Raw genomic sequence first — 9973 nt, 5'->3', positions numbered from 1 at the left:
TATGAAACTAGTTAATTTCTTTTATGAATTATGGATTACTCTCTTGTGCTTAAATGATCATGTTTAGGATAATTAACTAGAGAACTAATTGGTAGAAGAAGAATTGGATAATCTATGCCTGCCTTGAGTGGTAGGATATGTTATGCTAATGAATTCTAGAATTACTATCTAGTTGATGTTCTTTTTATGAGTATTAATTTTACTTGGATGATAATAGGATAGGTTATGCTTGCCTTAAGTGGTAGGATTGTCTATACTTAATAAATCTAAAGTAAAATCTATCTATCTACCCTTTAAAAGAGGGAGTTCATGAAAAACTTTTCCCTTCCCAAACTAACCTTCAACTAATTTAAATATTCCAAACTTATCCTTATAATCATTAAACAGATTTCATCTTTATCATCGTAAATCCAAAGACCTAAGATTTCCGTCGGTTACGCCTTCCTCTCCGCCCACCGGTTCATACACGATCTTAACCCTTCAATTTCCAAAGATGATTATTATTGCCCTAATCTCCGACCTCCTCCGCCATGTCCCTCATCATCGTCCCCAGATCCGACGCCCAGCTCCTCCCCTCGTCATCGTCGTCGCCACATCGACGCCCAGCTACTAGGCAGCGGAATTAGGAAAAAATGAATGGATCTTGTGAGGGTCGGCAGCGAAAATCGGTGAGCGAATTAGGAAACCTCTCACGGAAAATCTTTCTTATTTTATTAGGGTTTTATAAAGTTGTTTTGAGTTTCCTAACTTGTTAAATAAATAAAAAAACCTAAAAGTCAAAAACAAAAATTCCCCTTTCGCTTATTGGAGCTGCTTGATTTCTTGAAAGCCAGTTTGCCCCAAAAATACGAACATTTAAAGCATATCTTGTTACAGTTCGATAATGAGGAGGCACAGTCCGGCGTATTATAGCCCCCCGCGAAGAGGTTATGGTGGTGGAGGAAGAAGTCCACCAAGGAGGAATTACGGCGGCGGCGGCGGGCGCAGGGAATCTGGTCAGAGTCTTTTGGTTAGAAACATTCCCCTGAATTGCAGGTAAAGATTCTTCCTTTGATGTTTGTAGTTGGTTTTGCTTTGTTATATGAAGGGTTGATAGTGGTTGTATATTTGTCCTTGCATATTTAGACAATTTTGTTTTCTTGTCTACAGAGCGGAGGACCTCCGCGCCCCATTTGAAAGGTTTGGGCGAGTAAGGGATGTTTATTTACCGAAGGATTATTATTCTGGGTGAGTTCTTAGTGGTTGATGTTTAGGCCTTGATGATTAAGGATGTGAATGTTCCTTTTTAATGTATAGTTCATCTCTCTTATGATTTCTGATTCGACGTAGTTCAGTTGAATTCTTGAGATTATGATTAAGAAAACCCTTGTCATGGTTAGCGTTTACCTAAGTCCTGAAGAAGGCTGGAGGTGGTCTTAACCTACTGCTACACCTGAATGGTTTTATGTTTTATCTGAGAATGCTTTCTTTGAGATATAGGAAAAAGGTTTATATTACACCATTAAAGTAGGATTTGCAAGAGGCGTAGGCATAAGGTACGCGTGTCATATGATAATTTTTGTGAAGAGCAAGCTATCAGTATTTGGTTATTTTCCTCTATTAGTGGATGGAAAAGGAGCGATCAGTTCATCTGGAATGTTCCCCATTGTGTGGTATAATTATAAACACAACTGCAAAAGTGATGGTGTTTTCTTTGTGAATTATTTTCAGTACTGCAATCAACGAAGGGCAAGTTCTGAGGGATGCATGGTAGTGTAATATGTAAGAGATTCATTTGTAGATATAAGTTTATGTGAACGTTGGCTTCCAAATACATGGAATTCTGATCAACAGTCTCAAAGTTTAGAGTATCTTGCAGAGTGCAAGAGAAGCTGGTGCACAGCATTATGACAAAAAAAAAAGAACCAAATTAGTAAATTATGCTCATGTAGAGATTTTAATGTTATTTTGGTGATTTCAAGAATTTTGACTAAGGTTTTGCACTTGCTCCGCTAGCATATTGTAGTCTTGCCTTTGCTTCACTATCATCTTCTCATGGTTGGCTTTAGGATGTAAGAAAAATTTGGAGAAACTGCTGCAAATGAAATTTCCAAGCTTCTTGTGCCTTTATTTCAACTTGATACCTATCTGGTTTGCTTATTAATTCATGTCATATATCTGCCAATGAAACTATGAGCTACAGTGGGGTCTCATAAAATCTGATGCCAGTGTAGTTGTGAGGTGGATGCCTCAAACCATAATTTCTCTTCAAATTCCCCAGGACCAGGAGGGGTACAAAGAAGATGCAATTATGGTATCTACTGAGGAACCATCCTGTTGTTCACATTTATAAATGGATGCCTTCTTATTTAAGAGTTGGAGCCTTATGAAATATAATCAACCTGGTGATTTTTATTCTGCATTTTCTTCTTTCTTGGAATTTTATATCAATATCACCAAGGTAGAAAAAATGCTTTGAAACATACTTTTTATGGTTATTATATTCTTCTTTTGTGCTTCTGCAGTAAGTTGCGATTTGGTTTGCTTCTCAAGGGTGCACTGCATTGAAGTAATTAGAAGCTTTGCACTTTATGATGCTCACTCTTTACAATTGCCTAACTTATTCCTTCGGTTGAGGGTCTAGAGTCATATTCAAATGAAGCATTCCCTATCAAGAAGCATTTGGAATCCACATCAACATGAGGTTGTTGAAGATCAAGTTAGAATGAAGACCAATTAAATTTGCATGAGAAGTGGAAGCATAGTTAATATCAAGTGATACAAGTAGTTACTTCATTTGAAGAATTTGAAGATATGTGACTTTACGAAGTTTCCGTACATATTGTGTAGAAGAGAGGTCAAGGCATTAGAGTGTGGACTGCTAGATGCCTTATGCGGTAGTTGATTGTCTTTTTTGATGGAAACGATAGTAAGTAAATGCCTATCCATCATGAAGATTTTTAGGAAGTCATTAAATGATGACACTGTTGATGGTAAACTTAGCAAGTAGCTGTGTTGTTTTTACCTTTCCCATGTTTGGTTTTGCACTGGCTTTGACCATCATCACTAATTATGCTTCAAACTTATATTGCAGTGAGCCCAGGGGATTTGCATTTGTGGAGTTCATTGACCCTTATGATGCTGCGGAAGCTCAGTATCAGATGAATCGGTGGCGATTTGGTGGAAGAGAGATAACTGTGGTGGTTGCATCTGAAACAAGGAAAAGGCCTGAGGACATGCGTCACAGATCAATACATAAGTACTAACATATATTCCCTTTTGTTTACTGCTGTTACTGTATTTATTACTAATAGGTGTGATGTTTAATATTGTATATACTTTATTGTTATTATTTGTTTCACAGTGGGCCTTCTCGTTATGATGATCGACGATCTTCTGGACATGGTACTTGCTTGATTTCTTGATATTATTTTTGATTGTTGACATTTGGCATCAACTGTCATCTAACTTTTGTCATGGGTGAAATATTCTTTTTGTTACTCTCAAAACTGTAATTGCTTTATGATTATATTTATGTTTAAGTAGTACTCTAATACTGATTATCTGACTTACTGAGCATTGATTCTTAAATATGAGAATACGCAAGTGTTGGCAACATCTTTTTTTGTCCCTCAAGCATCCAGTAGTGAAAACTAAAATCTTGATTTTGTTTTTTCTTTCTCCTGTTTTTAATAGAATTAAAAATTGATTTAAATGAATTGTTTATGTTGCCTGTGTTTGTTGTACTTTCTCAGTTACCCTTGCATCCCTGAGTTCAGGGATCTTGTTCAAACAGTTGCAAGTTAATGTTTTCTCTCATGCTGAATTATATACACCTCCATGGGTAAAAAATTTCCAGTTCAATATATCTGTTGGGTTGTTGACATCAAGACCATCTAACCTTGATGAGCATGTTTTAGTCTTTTCTTAGATCCAGACTAGCGTTTTCTCCAAGTTAAGAGTGTGGTATATAAGGATCATGTATTTACCTGTCAGTTGCTATGAAGTTTTGTCTTAATGCAAATTTGAGCTGCTTCTATAGACCAATCTATATATTGGATTGCCTGTGTGTTAAATATTTTCTATAAAGCTTCATTTAATTTTATAGGCCGCTCACGTTCTCGTTCGAGGTCACGTTCACGTTCTCCTTACCGCCAACCTACTTCTGGAGCCCGGCATACATCTAGGTTTGTTGAAAAGGCTTTCAAAGTTATTACTTCATAGAAATGATGCATAACTAATTTGATAATTGATGTCTCTTCAGGTCATACTCTCCTGCACCAAGACGAGAAGGTGGTTACTCCCCAAGAAGGCAAGATGATTATTCAAATATGAGAATACGCAAGTGTTGGCAACATCTTTTTTTGTCCCTCAAGCATCCAGTAGTGAAAACTAAAATCTTGATTTTGTTTTTTCTTTCTCCTGTTTTTAATAGAATTAAAAATCGATTTAAATGAATTGTTTATGTTGCCTGTGTTTGTTGTACTTTCTCAGTTACCCTTGCATCCCTGAGTTCAGGGATCTTGTTCAAACAGTTGCAAGTTAATGTTTTCTCTCATGCTGAATTATATACACCTCCATGGGTAAAAAATTTCCAGTTCAATATATCTGTTGGGTTGTTGACATCAAGACCATCTAACCTTGATGAGCATGTTTTAGTCTTTTCTTAGATCCAGACTAGCGTTTTCTCCAAGTTAAGAGTGTGGTATATAAGGATCATGTATTTACCTGTCAGTTGCTATGAAGTTTTGTCTTAATGCAAATTTGAGCTGCTTCTATAGACCAATCTATATATTGGATTGCCTGTGTGTTAAATATTTTCTATAAAGCTTCATTTAATTTTATAGGCCGCTCACGTTCTCGTTCGAGGTCACGTTCACGTTCTCCTTACCGCCAACCTACTTCTGGAGCCCGGCATACATCTAGGTTTGTTGAAAAGGCTTTCAAAGTTATTACTTCATAGAAATGATGCATAACTAATTTGATAATTGATGTCTCTTCAGGTCATACTCTCCTGCACCAAGACGAGAAGGTGGTTACTCCCCAAGAAGGCAAGATGATTATTCTCCAAGAAGAGAAGATGATTATTCACCAAGAAGGCATTCAGACCATGCAAGGTCCCCAAGGGATTAGCCAGAAGGACGTGATGAGGACTATAATCGCAGATCACGGTCTCCAGGGTATATCAATGCTAACCAAAATCAACCTGACAATGGTCATGCAGAGTAAGTTTTTGTGAACTCCCTTACATCTCCCTTACATTTTCACCTGCTCTCTCTTTTTCCCCCCTTGAGAGATATATAGAAGAATCAATTATCGACCAGTTATAGACCAACTTCTATTAGCTCAGCATGAATTTCAATCCTTCCGACTTTATTTCTGTATGAAATTTCCATGTCATGAATTTGGTTCCAAATAAACATAAAAAATATATATATATATATATATATATATATATATAGAGAGAGAGAGAGAGAGAGAGTATACATTCATAAATTTATTATTTGTATTAATATAGTTGCGGATATAGAATGTTTTCACAGTGTTTTGGTTGCTAAGGGGGGAGCATTCCCTATTTCAAGTCTAGATTTAGAATTTATTAAAAAACATATGCAGGGGCAAAATCAAAGGAAGGAAAGAAAAAAGGAAACAACATTAGTATGTCAGCAAAATCGTCACACACGCGTACATACTTATTGACACAAGGTCGGGTAATTGGCTGATAGCTATTTAATATGGGGGTAAAAGGGACAAGTTACCTTAACTTTAACAAAAACTCTTTCGATTCCTTCTGATTGATGTTTTCGCTTTTAGATAGACATAACTAATTTTCCCATCTTATGATGTGTTCTTTTTTTATGATTAGGGTTGTTCCTATATCTTTTTGAGACATTAGTAAGAATGTTTTGGGTTTAATAAAATTGGAACCTTTGATAATGTTATGGCTAATTTCATGAAAGAGTGACATTTATTTTGAGTTTTATCCTAAATATTTTTTTCCTCTTGTGAAATAGATTGCATGGAGCTTAGCGATCGCACATGGTAACTACATCTCTTATATAGCTACTCATCATGATTTTTTCTGAAATTAATGGGATTGGTAAACTTGCTAAGAAGTTAGTGGAGGAAGGATACTTTATATACTTAGGCATACGCTTTGCCTAAGTTAACACTAATCTTGCCTGTAGTAACAAGTGTTGAAAGAGCATTTTCGGTAATGAAAAATATTAAGAATGATCTTTGAAACCTAATAAATATTTGTTGTCTTGCATTGGAAAGGATATATTGAAATCTAATGAATATTTGGTGTCTTATATTGGAAAATATATATTTTGTAAGATATGCAAGGAAGATGTCAAGAAAAGGTTTGAAAAGCAAGAAGAATGCTACTGTAAACACTATGTTCTAATTGGAAATAGACTTAATTGCATGAATCCCCTATAGTTTCAACTACGTTGCACTTATATACCCTCACTTGTTCTATCCAGCACCTATATACGCTAAAATGTTTAAAACTTTCAATTATGTACCCTCAATTGCTTATGGAAGCACTTGCATGTTTAAAGTTTTTAAAACTTGCACTTAAATATCGTAAGGTTTTTAAAATTTGCACTTAAATATCCTGAAGTTTTTAAAACTGGCACTTAAAAACTTTCAAATGTTTAATTATATGAAATGTTTAATATTGTGTAGATTTCTTTTTGGATTGCATACATAATACTCAAGCCAATCATCACTTTCATATTGAATATCTTCATACTTTGTGTTGTATTTCATATTGTCATTATAAGTTCAAGCCCTTCATCGCTTTCATACATTTGCAGAAAAGATTTCTATGATGACGATGGGAGGAGACGCTCTATCTCAAGGTCTCCAAGACGTGCTTCACGTTCGCCTTATGGTTCACGATCCAGGTCTGCAGACTTGTCCCCAGGACGCAGCAGATAAAAGGATGATGCGGGTTTTGTCTACTTTGTTTCTGCGATGTATTCTGCTATGTCTTCTGGAATCCAATGTTCGGACCCGTAGATTTTATAAGTCTGGACCTACCTGTATTTTCAGGTCTTGCAGAACTTTTTTAGTTTCATATCTGACTCTAGGGTGCCTTTTCTGTCTCTGCAGACTTTTTGAACAATTTTATGCTTAAACTTAATTACAACTTATGTAGTCGTTGTTGGCGGTGATGGTGTGGAGAGGGTGATAGCTCTAGCACCAATGTGGAATCTTATTGTTGCTATGAAATGTGAACTTTTGAGGTTAAGATTTGACCAAGATATCTCATGCATCATCTGTTGAGCCGACGCTCAGGCTATTTCTTTGGGAGAGAATATTTTGATATAAGCTGCTGCTTCTTTTCCTTTTTGTTTTTTTTAATTTATGATGATATAATTGATGTAAGCAAAATCTGAGCTCTGTCGGTTAGTCTGCAGCTCTCATGTAACTGCAATAGTTATTCCGGAGTGATGTGTTTATCTAGCATAACTGAGCTGAACTTAAATAAAAAAACTACAGTTTGTATCGCTAAACTCATATTATCTACCTTATTACTTTTATGGTATGAGCCTTAAAAATAAGTTTCAGTTTGTATCGCTAAACTCATATTATCTACCTTATTACTTTTATGGTATGAGCCTTAAAAATAAGTTTGATTGTGCTTGGATACAAATATTTCTTCAAGCATCCAAATTCAGAGGGTGTTTGGTGAGGTTTATTTTTTGTTCAAACTAGCTTTTAAGCTAGCTTTTTCATATCTATCTGTTTGGTATGATACTAAATAAGTTGCTTATAAGACTTATTCTTAAAAGCTCTTATTTTTAAAAGTTGGTACACTCTAGCTATTGAAAAACGAGCTAATAAGGTTGCACAAACACGCTAAGTTTGATCAAACAAATTACTATTTTACCCAAACAATATTTAAGTAGATTTTATTATAAAAGACAAAAGCCATCAAAAGCTAACATAGCTTAAAACCTCGAAAGAACAGCCCCCCCCCAACCCAAACACCCTCTCAGTAAGCAATAGAGATCAAATACTATTATTTATCAGTTTGATGTTAATAATTATTTATAAATTTTTATTAAGGGCGAAAGTGGTATTTTTTAAAAAAATAATGAGATTATATGACAATCTCACGCTTGAACACCATCAGTTTTTTTATGTACCAGCTTCTGCGAGCTATGAAGTATATCCATAGCTATGAAGTACATCCACATTGGTGAATGCCTTTTTTTTTGCTGGCTTGATTGGGCGATGACAACTATTTTTCTCTAACAATATCAATGGTTGTTTTTTGTGTGTTATTGGTTATCAGCCAATGTTTTTCATCGGGACTCGAAGCTAAGATCAACAAACTTTTTCTTGATTGTGAGGTGACTTTTATCACGTGCATCATATATATGGTTGATTAGGTTCCTTCTCTATGGGCAATATTCTAATTAGTCCTGTGAGATAATGTTTAATTGGCATTCATCTTGTGTATTGTGTATAAGTTCAATGCATAATTATGAAAACATTATTAATTTTGACTCTTGTAGTTTCTTAATATGTATCACATGCAATGTATGTATCCATATGTTTGATACATGGTTTAAATTAAATAAATCTTAATGAAATGAATAAATAACAAAAGAATAAATTAAAAATTTTACCACGTGTATTGCACGTGCAATCCAACTAGTATGATAAAAAGAGAATAGTTCATGAATTTATAAGTGAAATTAGCTAGTGGATTCAATTCTAGATTCCTCATATCTCTAGTTGAATCTTTCATCTTTACTTTCTTGAATTTCCTCTTTGCTCTTGATTTTTCTTTATTTGCTTATTGTTTTATTCCCTTTTCTTCATCTTTCTTTCTCCCCTCTCAATCTCGTTTTGTTTTTATTTGCATATAATCATAACCACTTTCCTTATATCTCTCCACAAATCACATGTTTCACCCTAATTGTCACACACACATTTTAAGAGTCACTTTTGATTAATTCCTACAACACTCTCCTCGTGGGATTTAATATTTTTCTATACTATACCTTGATAGTTGTGCGCTTGCAACTTTTGGTTATTATTTTTACCACATCATAAAGTTTGGTCTGTGCATACCCATAACAGAGTTTTTCCAAATAAAAATAAGTAGGATTAAATAAATAAAATGAAGTTAGAGCTTTTACATGCATACCCCTCAAACCTATAATATTTGCGAACTTTTTGTCTCTTTACTAATTATTATAGACAATAGAATTTAATGATAAAAATAATTCCTAATTATCAAATCCTTGTATTTTATCATGATGATGTAATTTAAAAATATTAGGATAAAATAATAATTTTACATGTCTTTACTAATTATGATAGAAAATTAAATCTAAAGATAAAAACTACTTTTTTATCATTTTCATATTTCCTAATTTAAAGATATTAGGATTAGATAGCAACTATTTATCTCTTTACTAATTAACTAAAATAATTAAATATAAAGATAAAAACCAACACTTATCAATTCTATATCTTTTATCTAAAATAACTATATACTTAAATATCTTAACTACAATCTCTCATTATTGTTATTCATATTAATTAGGATAGGATAACAATGTAATATATAAAAGGATCAATCTTATTTTTTTCATGGGAAGTTTTTCCCAAACTTATACTTTTATAAGGGGTATGATATAATATGATATGATATGATTCTACTTTCATTTCTATGGATGCTTATCTTAGTCATAACATGGTCTTTAAATGGTTTTTGACATATTCTAATGGTGGACAACTTAGGCTATTCATGTGTTATTTTTTACAATTTAAGATACCTAGTGTAAAGATGATGAAATAATAGAGTATTAAGTGCAGCTTAGCCAACTTTTATTTATAGTCAAGTTGCACCAATATCAATTGCAAGTTTCAAATCCATTCTTTTATGCAAAAATATTTCGCCTCCTTTAATTACCAGGGTGTAGGTGGAAAACTTTGCAATGATGCTAAGGATTGTTTTCCTAAT

At 34.0% G+C, this 9973-nt stretch overlaps 1 protein-coding gene across 1 annotated transcript; it reads left to right on the top strand.

Moving 5' to 3' along the window:
• Window positions 343–7255, top strand: LOC109834517 (serine/arginine-rich SC35-like splicing factor SCL30). The gene is given in 11 exon segments (XM_020402563.1): window positions 343–668; window positions 877–1035; window positions 1150–1227; window positions 3074–3238; window positions 3344–3384; window positions 4088–4166; window positions 4244–4324; window positions 4474–4520; window positions 4749–4905; window positions 4983–5204; window positions 6804–7255. Coding segments are annotated over 11 exon segments (1185 nt in total). The 5' UTR covers window positions 343–636; the 3' UTR covers window positions 6928–7255.

This window comes from Asparagus officinalis, chromosome 1 (genome assembly GCF_001876935.1).
Source record: "Asparagus officinalis chromosome 1, Aspof.V1, whole genome shotgun sequence".
Lineage (NCBI taxonomy): Eukaryota > Viridiplantae > Streptophyta > Magnoliopsida > Asparagales > Asparagaceae > Asparagus > Asparagus officinalis.
Note: the sequence above shows the minus strand (reverse complement) of the source record. Positions and strands in the feature narration are given on the sequence as shown.